General features: G+C 56.6%; 2 protein-coding genes across 2 annotated transcripts; both read left to right on the top strand.

The window, feature by feature from the left end:
* Positions 1–5,636: 5,636 nt before the first annotated feature.
* Positions 5,637–9,594, top strand: LOC132330501 (tubulin alpha-4A chain-like). Its single transcript, XM_059852904.1, has 4 exons — positions 5,637–5,742; positions 7,852–8,074; positions 8,208–8,356; positions 8,540–9,594. The coding sequence occupies exons 1-4, from the start codon at positions 5,740–5,742 to the stop codon at positions 9,509–9,511; spliced, it is 1,347 nt and encodes a 448-aa protein (XP_059708887.1). The 5' UTR covers positions 5,637–5,739; the 3' UTR covers positions 9,512–9,594.
* A 1,746-nt stretch (positions 9,595–11,340) lies between these two features.
* Positions 11,341–15,263, top strand: LOC132330500 (tubulin alpha-5 chain). The gene is made up of 4 exons (XM_059852903.1): positions 11,341–11,468; positions 13,084–13,306; positions 13,850–13,998; positions 14,210–15,263. The coding sequence occupies exons 1-4, from the start codon at positions 11,466–11,468 to the stop codon at positions 15,179–15,181; spliced, it is 1,347 nt and encodes a 448-aa protein (XP_059708886.1). The 5' UTR covers positions 11,341–11,465; the 3' UTR covers positions 15,182–15,263.
* Positions 15,264–15,448: the final 185 nt, after the last annotated feature.

The following is a 15,448-nucleotide window of genomic DNA, read 5'->3' as shown; positions in this document are numbered from 1 at the left end:
TTCAGGACCATTGATCAAACCATGGGAGCCAGGGGTGCCTGGCAGGCATCCCTGCACAATCCCAGCAGCTCTTTGCTGATGATTCACTGTTGCAAACCAGCACTGGGTTCCCCCGGCTGGGCACCACACCCTCCTCACAGCAAGCAAGCCAGTTACATCCCTGCCTTTTTTCCTGACCAGACCTGTCATCTCAATAATTGAAACCAGGCAAATGGGTCTTCCATGTTAATAAAGCTGCTTAGGGTCCTCCAACATAGGCAGGAGTGCTTGATATCCAGCTCTTGCCAGACTCTGCATCCTCCTGCCTGGGAGGTGGCAAAGCTCTCCAGAATGTGTCCAGTGCCAGGCTATTAAGTGGCAGAACAAGAGCCACGCTGTCCAGGCCACGCCATCACAGGGAAGGGCACAGCAGCCCCAGTTGTGCTCAGGGTGCCTGGAGGTGGCTTGTCCTAACAAGGAGGGCCACATTAAGCATGAAAATTCAGCAGATTGGTGCTCCGAGACCTTGCAACAGGGAAATTCTGCCAAATAGCTGTTATTTCACATGCACGGCCTCCCATCATCTGGCTTAACTCTACTAGGAGGATCTCTGATACGAGTTTGAGCCAGGCATCCTCAAGATGCCCATTGAACTCAAGGTGTCAGTCCAGTGACTTGAGGCTACTGGCTTCCAGACCCCAGGCTCTGGGAGGAGCAGGAGGACAGCCCTTGTTTCACAATATCACACTCTCTCTGCACACATCAGCTCCCTGCAGGAGCACTCTGGGAGCCATTGCCCCGCAGAGTTATTAAATGCGTCTTTTATCACATTAACTGTTTCTCTCTGACATCTAACAGCGCTTGGCCAGCTGCCAGCACCTCCTTTCCACTTTTAACAACTCCACAGCAATCCCCAGGACTCCAGCTAGTTTCTCCAGGGCCAGCTCTGCCCTTGGCTTGCCCTGGGCCCCACAAGGTGTTTGCATTATTATACATCTCCCTTCCACTGTAAAACAAAACACCTTGCATACATCTCTCCAGCCACGGGATGCTCAACTGCTCTCCAAAGGCCAGGGCACAGCAGGGCCTTCATAAGGAAGCTTCTGTGACAGGAATCATTTCCTTTCCCAGTGGGTGCAGGACTGGCCCACCTGGCTGTGGTTTATGTACCTCAGAGGAAGGGGTGCATCTGCAGAGCTGCCCCATGTGAATCTGCCATGTCCCCTCTTCTGCCCAGGGGCTCAGCTGTTGTCCCACAGGCAAGGCATGAGTCCCTGGGAGCAGGGGAAGTGGTAGCTGCTTCTTGCCCCATCACTGCCAGCTCATGTCTTTGGCATTGCAACAGAGCTGGCCACAGCTTTCTGAGAACTTGTAAGACAGGAAGGCCTAAAGGGCTCGGCATGAAGACATCACCATGCCTACACTTCTGTCTGGTGTATGGAGAGCCCCTTCAGCCTTCTGGGGTAACCCATATTCCTCCAGGAGTTTCTACCATCACACAACCTTGCAGAATTCATTGCACTTCTATTTCCAGGTATTCCTGCACTCCTTGTGCTATCACCAGCTCTGAGAGCTGATGGAGAAGAGGAAAAGCATCACTGACACCTCCACAGAAGCCCATCAGCATGGCACACTGGTATTCCCTGAGAACATGGAGCCACCTCAACAGGCTCAGTCCCTCTGCCACCCGCCTGGAGGCAGATTGTTCACACCAGACATGCTCAGACCTCTGACATGAAGTCACTGCAATTAGACAGGTGAGGTTTTATTTTGCTCCCGTGGGTGTGTTGCTACCTTTCCCAGGACATGAAGAAAGGCAGGTGACACCGGCAGCCAGGGCAGCTGGCTCTGAGCCAGGAAGGCTGCTCCACCAGGGCCTGCTGTGCCTGTGGAAGAGCTCGTTCCAACTTGCCCCACAGCCCCTTTTAGCCTCTCAGGCTGGGGCTTGGCTTGTGGGGCTGCCTGTGTCCCAGGGAGTGCCTCCCCGCTCCTGCCACTGCCCTGTGATTCAGGGCTTAGGACTGTAGCGAGGTCTGGAATTAGCTTTATTGTTTCTGTACCGGGGCACACGCTCTGGGCAATGCAGCAGGCGTTGCACAATTGACTTCATTATATCTGAACCAGCAATTATGCTGCTGTTGCTCTGCTGCAGCAGAGAAAACTTCTGTCAGATCACTACTGTGCCCTACATCCCAGCAGGTCTCTAGGGGTAAATGCCACATGTGGGTTGATGAAGATGTTCAGTGAGGCCTTTATTGAGTCTCTGCTTGGTCTTCTGATACTCCCCATTCTTTCCTTGCAGCCTGTGGCATCTAGCCTTCCTTCTTTCTCATCTCTGGATCAGCTCTACCTACTCCAGATGAAGGATGAGGCCCTCAGAGGGCCCTTTCTGACCTAGACAAGGCATGCATATCTTAAAGAATGGCAGAGGGAGCATTTTCTGCCATCTCCATGCTCTGCTAGAATTTTTCAGGGTGGCAAAGTATGTCGCAAATGCTGCCATAGTAGAACCTCAGCAACACTGGGACATATGATGCTAGGCCCTCAGCAGGAGCCAGCTGTGCTTTAGGAGCCCTGCACAATGCTCAGTGGGATACTGCTGAAGCAGTTAGCATCACAAGGGCATGGCTAGAACTCACATCTGCAACATGCAGTCGAGCTCCATGCTTTCAACAGACTTATTAGTTTCACCAGCCAACCTTGTCCAGCCTGTGCCACTGCTGGAGAGCAAACTGCACAGGGCACTGATGGGTTGGAGGTACATCCTGGCTTCTCCACCTCCCCACCTGCTAAGAGGATTAAGGGCAGAGCAAGGACAGAGTGAGGGGTAAGCAGGGCAAGCACGGATACAAGCTCTATGGGAAGCTCCTGGCTGAGATTAGACAACCGACAGGAGCCCTGCTCCTGAAGCACCTCTCACCATCTGGTCTTTCCTTTAAAGTGGAGGGCACACTGGGCTTTCTTGCCAAACCCACTGTGCAACTGTGCTCTTTTCCACCTTCCCAAGAAGGCCATGTCCCCAAGCTGCCCCATGACATTGTTTGCTTTGCCTGGAGCAGGCAGGGTGGAACTGAGGTCTGAAAACTGGGAGCAATAGTTTGGGCTTTCCTCAGCAAAGAGAGCAGGGAGCTGGGGTGTGGATGGGAGGCACCAGGCTGGGCTCTGAACTCATCTCCTCCCCACTTTCAGCTCTGGGTACTTTAGGTGTGGCAGTCTTTAACATACTTTTGGAAGACAGCTATAGAGAGAGGCTTTGTTTGGGTAACTGCAAGCTCTGCTCACAGGTGTTCCTGTACCTGCAGGTACCTGCCAAGAACTGGCTGGTTTCTGACAGTGGCAAGTAGGAGCTTCCCCTGCAGTGGGCAGGGCTCTGCCCCTCAGGTATCTTCAATGTTTTTCCCATCCTTCAGTAAAGAGATGGTTGAATTCTGACTCTATAGCCTGGAATTTTCCTTGCTTGCTATTTGCATCTCTCTGGCTGCTGATGCAGGGTCTAACTATGTTCTGAGCATCGATGAAAATGTTTCCTGAGCAATTCCTGTAATCGTGTGGCTTCTGATGTTGTCTGAAAACATTTGCAGGGCCTTCTTAGATGTGTGGGTAACATCTCTGTAAGAGAGGGGTCGCCCCAGGACAAATCCAGCCTCGCTGCGTGCTTTCAGGCTGCTGCTACCAGCATCTGGCAGGCTGCTGAGCAGTTAGGCACTGACAAGATGCAGCTGATTGGTGCTCCCTGGATTTAGCCAGATGTTCTTAAGCATTTCAAAAAAGCTTAGACATCTGTTTGGGCATTTGAGATCAGAGGCACGTGGGGATGCACAGCTCCCAATGACTCATGGCTCTCTTGTCAGTTATTCCCACTGTGATTGTCCAACAAAACAGCATCTGAGTGGGTATCTTCACTGTGAACACGCATTTGCAGCATTGACAAATCAGGGACATTTCACTCTCAACCCTCCACCACCATGGTACATAAACTGATCCACGATTTTGCATCCCTGGGTACCACCAGATTGTTATATGAATCTTCAGAATTTGGGTGAACTGTACAGCCTGAAATGCTGCTGGCTGCCTAGCTCTGTTTCCAACCACACTGAAGGCATTCATGCTATAAATGCCCCAGAAGTAATCGGCACAGTGGAATTAAGGAGGGTTCCAGGACACACCCAGTGAGAAGTGATTCCCTGGCATCCACTTGGTGTTACAATGAACACCTTGGTGAAGATTTTCACAGGGAAGATGATGCCATCACTCCTTTTCACACCAATTTACTTCTGGGGCTCAAATTTTGATGCCTCAGTGCTACCAATTACTCTCTCACACTCACAGACTGTCTGCATCAGCATGGTCTGTGTTATCTAGTGATCTCTGAGGTCACTCAAAGGACATTTATACCACAGGGAGGCATTTCCAGAGTTATCCAGTCACTACAGAATCTTCTGCAGGTTCAGCAGCACTTACTACCTGGGGCATCTCTGTGGAAAAGAAACCAAAAAACAACACAAAACTCAATATTTTCCCATCAACTTGATTAAACCCACTCCGATCCTCTGGCTCAGCCATTTCTGCAGGTCTCAAAAATGTGTTGCTTAGACACCAGCACAGGCTTTGCAGCAGTGCTCTTGCTTTCAGTCACTTTTCACATGCTCATCAGTGAAGGTGACACTTTCCAGGTGACTCAGGCACAAAGAAAGGCTATTGTGGGTGGATAATTTAGGTCCAGCTTTCAACTTTCAGATCAAGCTGAGAGATGACAGCACTTTTCAGTGAAAAATCATTAAGTCAGAGTCCTGAGGCAGATGCAGGGCTGGTTCTGCACCACAGTGGATGCTTTGAGTATTTTGGAGGGGATAGGACACATTATTCATTGTAGTAAGACCAGACATCAGTGAAATCACCGTAGATTCCAATAAAACCCTTCCGTGGTGCTCCAAGTTCTCCCTACACCCTCACTATTCATTTCATAAAGCTTTGTGAAATCAAATCAAACCAGTGAAGGTAATGCAGAGCCAGGATGAAAAAGCAGCCCTTTGGCAGGCAGGGCTTTCAACGCAGTCCAGGGGCACAACTGTGCTTGAGGGCCTTAACACAAAGGACGGGATTTCGTTTTCCTGCTTTTTTTTCAGTGATCTCCAAAGAGGTTAGGAAAGTTTGGGCTCATATCTGGAGGGTTTCCTCCACCAATGTTTCTTCCAGAGATTCTCCCAGGTGTTTTTCAAGAAGCCTTGGGTGGCTGCCAGAGACCTGGCTCACTGCTTGCTCAAGGATCACATCAGCACCTAAGCCCACCAGGAGGGAAGACCTGGACCAAGCTCTTTGCCAGCTTTCCTGCTTCAACCCCCAAAGTCTCTCCTGGTTAGCACCTGGGTGGTGCCTTTCACCAGCAGGACACCAAGCTGGAAGGTGCCATCTCTGTTCTTCAGCAGAACCCCTCTGCCAAGACTGGCAAGCATAGCAGGAACAACACACCCCACTGCCCTTTCCTCGTGGGGATCCTCGGGTGCCCCACTCAGGGGATGCTGCTCCCCGAATGCCCCACCAGCGCACCCCGCCACGCAGCACAGCCCCATCTATGCAAATCTATGCAAATATGCGCAATGCACGCAAATCTATGAGAGCGCTTGGGGCCGTCTCGGGCGGGGCGGCCCGCCCCGGAGCGCCGGTGCCGCCCCCGGTATAAGGCGGTGGCGGCGCGTCCGTCCCGGAGCGCGGAGCTGCGGCAGTCCGGGGACAGGCAGGTCGTGCGGCAGCGGCGGCATCATGGTGAGTGCCAGCCCCAGCCGCTCCCTCCCTCCGGTCCCGCCGGTGCACCCCGGAGCGGGCTGGGCTCTCCGCGCCTTCCTGGGAGGGCTCTGCCGGGAGCCCAGAAATGCAGTCAGCTGGCGACGGGAGTGCCCGCTGTGCTCTCCCTGCCTTTGCCTGGCTTCAGCCTCTTCTTGAGCGGCTCCCTCCCCGGCTCTCAGCAGCCTCCCTTCTTTAAGCATCCCCTTGTACCTGTGGCAAGGAGGCCACCAGCGAGCCCCCCGGCTGCGGAGACGGTGGTCAGGCGGACACGCCACGTCTCATCCCTCTCCCACTTTTAGTAGTGTCGGTTCTTGCCCGTGTCCCGCAGTGCCATCCCCGGCTGCGGGGAGTTCGCCCCGTCTGCCAGCCTCCCACACTGCCAGCCCACAGCTGAGCTCCGGCAATAAGCTGTGGCTTCCTTCACCCACTGCCCTGCTCCAAGGGTGGGCATCACTGTGGGTGGGCTTCCAGGCTGCCCTGCCGCCGTGGTCCTGCGACGATCTCTGGCTCATGAGCTCTCCAGCTGCCCTGGAGAGCATCCCAGCCCCAGGATTTCCCTGGCACCCTGCCTGCTGTCCCCCGGAGCCATGCTCCCAGCCCTTCCTGTGCCAGTCTTTGCCGTGAAGAAGGCAGAGTCTACTGGCTGGTGACCAGCACTGCTGCGTTCTGGCGCTGCTGGGCTCTGCCCAGCCTGTTGTCAGCACTGAGTCCCAAAGAGCCGGTCCTGGCTGCTGCTTGTTGTTGGGATGAAGTGCAGTGAGCAGCATAACCCTCTGCCACCCCCACGCTTCACGAGGTCCTTTGCCAGGGAGCAGTCCTCTCTCATCTCCTCTTCCTTGAGGTGCTTGCATCTGTGCCAAGTGTTTTCTGTGTCCTTCTGTAGAGGATCTTGGAAGACTTACCTCAGGTCTTAAGTCCTCAGGTCTTACCCTTGGCTCCTTGTGTTACACAACATTTATGGACCTGCTGGGAGGGATAGGTGGGGTATTGCTTTGCTCTTCTTGCGCCTCAGCTTTGGGAAAGGTGAGGACATGAGCTTCTGCCTCTCACCATGGCTATCAAGGGCTTATTTTTTTGCCATCCCTCACTGTCACTGCTGCCTCTGAAAGGCAGCACTGAAATGGTTACCGCATGAAAGTACTTTAGATGCAAGGAGCCAGGACATGCTGCATCCTGTGCAACTTTCTGGGACAGCAGCCATTGCCCTGCTCCTGCAAAATGGCTGGTTCCACCGGCTTCCTGCCAGCTGACTCATCGTGGGGCACCATGGCTCTGGAAATCCGCCTTGATTTGGATGCTCCTCTGACTCAGTTGTGCCTGATGACACATCCAAATCCTTGGCAACAGCAGATCTAAGGCACTGAATACTTTCATTCTTACCAAAAGAACTGCACGCTCTGGGGTGCCTCTGAAGGGAGTGAGGTTGTAGAGACCCCCTTCATCTGGCTTCTCCTGGGGGACCTGAGACTGCCCTTGAAGCTGTGAGCTAGGAGGACCCTCCCACCTCAGCCTTTCTGTTGACTTAAGAAGTGCAGCTAACGCTTCCTCCTCCTCTAGAGCTAATTTAGGGAAGCTGAGCCTCAGAACAAGGCAACCATTCATGTTCGTAAATCCCCCCTCTTGGTGGGCACCCATCCTGAGTGCCCTCAGCTCCCAGCATCCTGGTGGTTCTCTGCCATCTCAGCCTTCAGCTCTGTTGTTGGAATTGCAACAGGGGCTGTGCCAGATGCTGCAGGGCCTCAGCTCTTAAGCCATATGGATGTCTGGGCAATGGAGAGGATGCTCACTGGATGCCATCCAGGGCTGTGGATGAGGCCAGTCATGGGGATGGGTGGCCTGATATCCTGGGCTGCTGCAGATCGGTCTCCATCTCCTTGGGCCCCTGTGGTGGTCAGTGCAGTAATGAGAGGCAGAGCACTAGATTTGGGAGAAAGCAGAAAACTGAAGTGGACACAGGCACCCAGGCATGAGGGCAATGTGGCTTGCACAAGCAGGCGAGGGCCAGAGCTGCCTTCCAGGGCTGTGCATTTCCTGCACTGATTGCATTTCTGGTCTCTGCTGGGATCTGACCCTGCATCCCCTCCCCAGCGTGAGTGCATCTCCGTCCACGTCGGCCAGGCCGGCGTCCAGATGGGCAACACGTGCTGGGAGCTGTACTGCCTGGAGCACGGCATCCAGCCCGACGGGCAGATGCCCAGCGACAAAACTATTGGCGGAGGGGATGACTCCTTCACCACCTTCTTCTGTGAGACTGGAGCTGGCAAGCACGTCCCACGGGCCATCTTCGTGGACCTGGAGCCCACTGTGATTGGTGAGTGCACCCTAATTGGGCTCTGGTAGTGGTCATTATTTAGGGAACAGCCCATTGTGGGACACTCCAAAGAGCGCTCCTGCTACCTTTCCCCAGATCCAGTTAGCAAATCTATTTTGTTGCTATCTCCTAGATGAGATTCGGGGAGGAGTCTACCGGCAGCTCTTCCACCCTGAACAGATGATTACTGGCAAGGAGGATGCTGCCAACAACTACGCCCGTGGGCACTACACCATTGGCAAAGAAATCATTGATCAAGTGCTGGACAGGATCCGTAAGCTGGTAAGTGACTGCAGAGAGGGGATGTATCTCCCTGGACTGGGGTCCAGCATCATTCAGAGGGTGGGAGCATGGTGTGAGCTCTGCTGCACCTTGGGAGGAATCTGCAGCTACACAAACAAAAGTCTGAAACTTCCCTCCAACCAAGTCAGTGCTTGAGGGAACCTTACTCGTCTCTCTCCACAGGCTGACCAGTGTACAGGCCTCCAGGGATTCCTGGTGTTTCGTAGTTTTGGAGGTGGCACAGGCTCTGGATTCACCTCCCTGTTGATGGAGCGACTCTCTGTTGATTATGGCAAGAAGTCCAAGCTGGAATTCTCCATCTACCCAGCACCACAAGTCTCCACTGCCGTGGTAGAGCCCTACAACTCCATTCTTACCACCCACAGTACATTGGAGCACTCGGATTGTGCTTTCATGGTGGACAATGAGGCCATCTATGACATCTGCCGTCGGAACCTGGACATCGAGCGCCCAACCTACACCAACTTGAACAGACTCATCAGCCAGGTTGTTTCATCCATTACAGCATCACTACGGTTTGATGGAGCTCTGAATGTGGATCTGACCGAGTTCCAGACCAACCTGGTGCCCTACCCTCGCATTCACTTCCCCCTGGCCACCTATGCCCCTGTGGTTTCTGCTGAGAGAGCTTATCATGAGCAGCTGTCAGTATCAGAAATCACCAACTCGTGCTTCGAGCCGGCTAACCAGATGGTGAAGTGTGACCCTCGCCATGGCAAGTACATGGCCTGCTGCCTGCTGTACCGTGGGGACGTGGTGCCCAAGGATGTCAACGCCGCCATCGCCACCATCAAGACCAAACGCAGCATCCAGTTTGTGGACTGGTGTCCCACGGGCTTCAAGGTGGGCATCAACTACCAGCCACCCACGGTGGTGCCGGGGGGCGACCTGGCCAAGGTGCAGCGCGCCGTCTGCATGCTCAGCAACACCACGGCCATCGCCGAGGCCTGGGCTCGCCTGGACCACAAGTTTGACCTGATGTATGCCAAGCGCGCCTTCGTGCACTGGTATGTGGGCGAGGGCATGGAGGAAGGGGAGTTCTCTGAGGCACGGGAAGACATGGCCGCTCTGGAGAAGGACTACGAGGAAGTGGGCCTGGACTCCTACGAGGATGAAGATGAGGGTGAGGAGTAAAGAAGCTACAGGCCTTAAAAGGACCATGCTTCCTACCCGTGTTACCTACAGAAACCCTTTGCAATAAACCGTTTCAGAACCTCCATGTGTCCCAGTATCCCCCCAGCTGTATCGGTTTCTTGCCAGGTCAGGTGTGTGGTGAGTGCTTCAGCCCTGCTACTGGTGCTGCTACGCTTCCTCTCAGCTCTTCTCCAGATGAAGATCCCCCCTTAGGTAAGAGCCCCATAGCAGAGGGATATGCCCAGAACACATGGCAGGCTCTAGGAAGGTGCTGGAGCATGTCCACCAAAGGGATCTGCAGGAGTGCTGCTGATGTGATAGGAGAAGTACCAAACTTAGGCATGGGATCCTCTGTCTGGGAGTACCTCTGCCCTCAGTCTGCCCTGCTCTGCTAGAGCTCTGCCTTCCCCCTGGGGCATGTGGCCCCACTCTACCTGGCCCAGATCATCTTCTGCACTGTCCCCATTCTGAGTCCTCTCACTGCCCTGCCTGGTGGTAAGGAGTCCCAGCATCAGCTCCTGGCTCCAGCTGCAAACTGGAGATTTCTGTTACCCATTATCCAGTGTGCTGTTTCCAGAGATTAATTTTCCCTGCTTACCACTAATGCTCCAGCTATATTGACCCACAGGGGCTGTCCTCCCCTGCCCTTCTCCTCCCAGCATGCACCCGTGTCAGCTGGAGGGGAGAGTGGGGGCCAGCTCTGGCCGCTGGAGCACAGCCAGGCACTCATTCCTCTGCACAGGGCTGCTGGCACTGCTCTGCTTGCCTGTGACTGGAGCGCCAGGTTCAGACTGAGTGGTGCCTGCTGCTGCTATGCCAGGGCAGGATTCACTGCCCCTCACATCAGGTGCTGCTCTGATCCATTCCTTATGTCTCGTCTGATTCTGGGGAAAGGAAGGAATCTGCTCCTTCAGAGTAATTTCATTGCTGATATCTCCCTATGTCTTCACAGACATGACTGCCACCAGAAGGATGTAGGAGATGGAATTGTGTCCTATAGCTTTTTCTAGAAGTTATCGTACATCTCTGTCCCGGACAAGGGACCCAGTAGTGTCTCCTGGCATGCTGCTGGGCAGCAGAGGCTCATCCATCCCCACGGCCAGGGAGGGGTAGCTACATGACCCAAGGTCCTGACATCAAAGACAGAGCCCTCTCCCTGCTCAGGCAGCATTCAAGGCTGATGGTCCAGGCATCCTCAGTAGCAAGATCAGCCCTGGCCTTGGCAGGGGTGGCTGCACTGGCCAGGGCTCAAACAGAGCTGCTGCTCTGAATGTAGTCACAAGTTATTAACGGCAAGCAGGCTGCAATGACCCTTTTTTGGCAGCCCAGATTTGTCATGCAGATCTGCAGCCTCACAAGGTTGTCCAGGACTGCCTGTCTGTCCCCACCGGGAGAGAAGGGCAAACCTTGGCTGGAGCCTCCCAGAGCATCGATGGCAAAGGGAGGTTTGGGGGACAAAGTGGGCTCCTGAATCTGATTCGTGTCTCTATCATGTTTCTCCTCCTTCATCCTGTTCTAGAGGCCCAGGTGGACTCGGGGTCTCCCCACATCCCTGGGGGAGCTGGTAGCAGAACAGGTTAGGGACTGTTCTACCAACTCTGCCTCCGGTGCTGGCGGCTCAGCACTGCCCGTCACCCCTGAGGGCTGGTCCCCAGCCCTCCCGCCGACACCCTGGCCCCCTGCCTCCGCCTTCCTCCCGCCAGAGAAGGGGGAGCAGCTTCGGGCCCAGCACCTCGGGGTTCCTCCGCAGCCGGGAGGACCCCGCCAGGCTCCCCCGGCCCCCGAAGGGGGGACTCCCTCCCCGCATGCAAGTGTACCCAAATAAGAGGGCGTGGCGGCGCCAAGCCCCTCCCACCTATAAGAGAGCTCTGCGGCGGGGATTGCAGTAGCTGCAGCTCCGCGCCGAACCTCGCCGCACAGAGCCTCCGGGACAACCCGCACCACCCGCCGCAACATGGTGAGTGCGGGCCGGGAGGCGGGCAGGGCGGCGGGAAGGGCGCCCGGCACCCCCCGGCAGTGCCCCCGCAGCACCGTGCCCGCTGGAGCCGTCGCGACGCGCCCCCTTTTTCCCCGCCGTGACCTTGGGCAGCGCTACCCGCCCCTGCCCGGGGGCAGCCCGCCCCCATCGCGCTGTGCCCCCCTCCCTGCCGCCAGCGACACCGGGGCGCCTGCCCCCCCACCGCCACCGTCGGCGTAGCGCGGGGGGGCGCTGGGGACAGAGGGGGGTGACCTCTCCGGCGGGGAGCGGTGGCCACGGATGGACGGGGACAGCTGCCGAGGGCGGAGGCTCCCGCCGGGCACCGGGGGCCGGAGCGAAGCGTTCGGCGAGGCTCTCCCCGCGGCAGCGCTCGCCCCGGCGGGGCTGGCGGCGGGGAACCTCTGTGGGGGTCCCGTCCCGCGGGCGTCTGGCAGCGGCGGAGCGGGCTGGGGACGTTCTCCGAAGCGGGCAGTGGCCGCTGCCCTCGCCGGGGCTGGACCTGTCTATATTTAGCGGCTCAGGAGTGGGCCGGGGCCGTGCCAGTAGGCGCAGCGCAGCGCAGCGCTCTGCCCGCCGCAGCGCTTACCGGCCCCTGCCGGGGAACCTGCCCCCGGCTGTCCTCCCTTCCTCTCTGTGGCTGGGGCTGCTCTTAGCCCTCCCGCGGGAAGAAGGAGCCCTTGTCCTACCCGGGCGCTGGACCGGGGCACGGACCCCATCACGGCTAAGGGCGCTGTGCACTCGGGGAATGCAGGACAGAATTGCTCCAGGACCTCGAGGCTGAGTCGGGGTGTCCTGCTCAGGGAGGCAGGGATGCCGGGAGCAGTGAAACAGGGATGCTAGGACTAGCAGAGGCGGGGTGCCAGGGACAGCAGAGGAGGGATGCTGGAGTAGCGGAGCAGGCCTGCGCCTCCTGAATGGAGTGCATGAGGCTCATCTCCAGCTCACAGCCTGCTCCTCAGCACTTCTGCCAACACGGGTTTTGCAGCACAGGGTTGTGGACTGTGTAGCCTGGGGAACCTGCGTTGCCTCAGAAACTGCTGGTTTTCATTGCCAGCCCTTATCTGGCTGCCATCTACCACCCTTGCATCCCCAAGGCCACTGACCCCATGATACTGCTTATCTGGCTCTGGAACAGCAGGCAGAGGGGTTTGACCATGCTGATTCCCCCCCCCATGGATTAAATGTGTGTACCTGTCAGCTCAGCTCCTCAATGGACTGCAGTTGCATGGGGAAGGGGCTGAGGCTGCCAGGGACCCTGGCAGAGTAGCTGGGTCAGGCTCTGTTCCCCTCCCCCTTTGCTGGAGGACAGGCCCAGCCAGAGTCCATTGAGCTGGTGGGGGCAGGAGCAAGAGGGATGCTGAAGCTAGCTCTTAATCCAGCATGGTGCCTGTGAATGGCTGAGAGCGACACCAGCTATGGGGAGTCCCTCAGGGTGATGCAGGAGGTCACCCAAAGGAAAATGTCCTCTCTGGGACCACTGACCAGAGAGCAGGTCCGGTGTGGGTGACTGTGTGACACTGACACCAGCTAGAGCCATCCCTGGAGCAGGCATGAAAGAGCTGTGCCAGGATCTGACCCTGCATCCCCTCCCCAGCGTGAGTGCATCTCCGTCCACGTCGGCCAGGCCGGCGTCCAGATGGGCAACACGTGCTGGGAGCTGTACTGCCTGGAGCACGGCATCCAGCCCGACGGGCAGATGCCCAGCGACAAAACCATTGGCGGAGGGGATGACTCCTTCACCACCTTCTTCTGTGAGACTGGAGCTGGCAAGCACGTCCCACGGGCCATCTTCGTGGACCTGGAGCCCACTGTGATTGGTGAGTGCACCCTAATTGGGCTCTGGTAGTGGTCATTATTTTAGGGAACAGCCCATTGTGGGACACTCCCTGGAGTTCACACAGCCTGAGGTGCCCCCAGGGGTGGGTAGCAGGCAACTTGTGCTCATGGTCTTCTGACAATATCCTGCACTGGGTTCGACCCCGAGGGCCCTTTTTTTCCCCAGGAGAAGCCACAAACCTGAGCACCTGCTTTTGTTCTTGAAGTGTCCTAGAGTCAGGGCGCTTGTACCACAGGTGCACCGAGAGAAACCAGCCCAACCGGCACAGCAGCTCCTGCTGCGCTGTGGGCAGGCAGCTCCAGAAGAGTGGGAGAAGCTGAGCTGCGCAGGGAGGTGGCAGCCACCTCCTCATGCCAGAGAAACCTGATGCTGATGTTGGCTCTGCTGACGTGTGGGTCCTTGGCCATGCCACGGGGGCAGGCGGAGCCAAGTGAGGGATGGCTGCTAGCACCCACGTGTCTGCTTGGCGGCCAGCTCAAACCAGCAGCCTCCCCTGGGCTCAACCTGCCCTATTTTCTCCTAGATGAGGTTCGGGGAGGAGTCTACCGGCAGCTCTTCCACCCTGAGCAGCTGATTACTGGCAAGGAGGATGCTGCCAACAACTACGCCCGTGGGCACTACACCATTGGCAAAGAGATCATTGATCAAGTGCTGGACAGGATCCGTAAGCTGGTAAGTGACTGCAGAGAGGGGATGTATCTCCCTGGACTGGGGTCCAGCATCCTGCTGGGGCTCAGAACAAACTGCAAGCCATGCTGCGCCCTGGGCGGGATATGCAGCTGACCAGGGCAGGGATACACCAGGTCCTGAAGGGATTTGTGGACAGCTGGGCTGTCACCAAGAAATGTATCTCAGAGTAATCTCTCCTCATCTCTCTCCACAGGCTGACCAGTGCACAGGCCTCCAGGGATTTCTGGTATTTCACAGTTTTGGAGGTGGCACAGGCTCTGGATTCACCTCCCTGTTGATGGAGCGACTCTCTGTTGATTATGGCAAGAAGTCCAAGCTGGAATTCTCCATCTACCCAGCACCACAAGTCTCCACTGCCGTGGTAGAGCCCTACAACTCCATTCTCACCACCCACACTACACTGGAGCACTCGGATTGTGCTTTCATGGTGGACAATGAGGCCATCTATGACATCTGCCGTCGGAACCTGGACATCGAGCGCCCAACCTACACCAACTTGAACAGACTCATCAGTCAGATTGTTTCATCCATTACAGCATCACTACGGTTTGATGGAGCCCTGAATGTGGATCTGACCGAGTTCCAGACCAACCTGGTGCCCTACCCTCGCATTCACTTCCCCCTGGCCACCTATGCCCCTGTCATCTCCGCAGAGAAGGCTTATCATGAGCAGCTGTCGGTAGCCGAAATCACCAACTCGTGCTTCGAGCCGGCTAACCAGATGGTGAAGTGTGACCCTCGCCATGGCAAGTACATGGCCTGCTGCCTGCTGTACCGTGGGGACGTGGTGCCCAAGGATGTCAACGCCGCCATCGCCACCATCAAGACCAAACGCAGCATCCAGTTTGTGGACTGGTGTCCCACGGGCTTCAAGGTGGGCATCAACTACCAGCCACCCACGGTGGTGCCGGGGGGCGACCTGGCCAAGGTGCAGCGCGCCGTCTGCATGCTCAGCAACACCACGGCCATCGCCGAGGCCTGGGCTCGCCTGGACCACAAGTTTGACCTGATGTATGCCAAGCGCGCCTTCGTGCACTGGTATGTGGGCGAGGGCATGGAGGAAGGGGAGTTCTCTGAGGCACGGGAAGACATGGCCGCTCTGGAGAAGGACTACGAGGAAGTGGGCCTGGACTCCTACGAGGATGAAGAAGAGGGTGAGGAGTAGAGAAGCCTCAGCCAAAAAAGGACCACGCTCCTTCCCTGTGTTACCTACAGAAACCCTTTGCAATAAACCGTTTCAGAGCCTCCATGTGTCCCAGTATCCCCCCAGCTGTATCGGTTTCTTGCCAGGTCAGGTGTGTGGTGAGTGCTTCAGCCCTGCTACTGGTGCTGCTACGCTTCCTCCCAGTGCTCTGCTCCAGCTCCAGCTTGCTAACTGTGCAGGTAAGAGCCCTGGGGTCTAGTCCCTGGTGCCATGGCACACATCCCACCC

Source organism: Haemorhous mexicanus, chromosome 8, assembly GCF_027477595.1.
Source record: "Haemorhous mexicanus isolate bHaeMex1 chromosome 8, bHaeMex1.pri, whole genome shotgun sequence".
NCBI classification, from domain to species: domain Eukaryota; kingdom Metazoa; phylum Chordata; class Aves; order Passeriformes; family Fringillidae; genus Haemorhous; species Haemorhous mexicanus.
The sequence above is the reverse complement of the archived record's forward strand: the minus strand, read 5'-3'. Positions and strand labels throughout refer to the sequence as shown.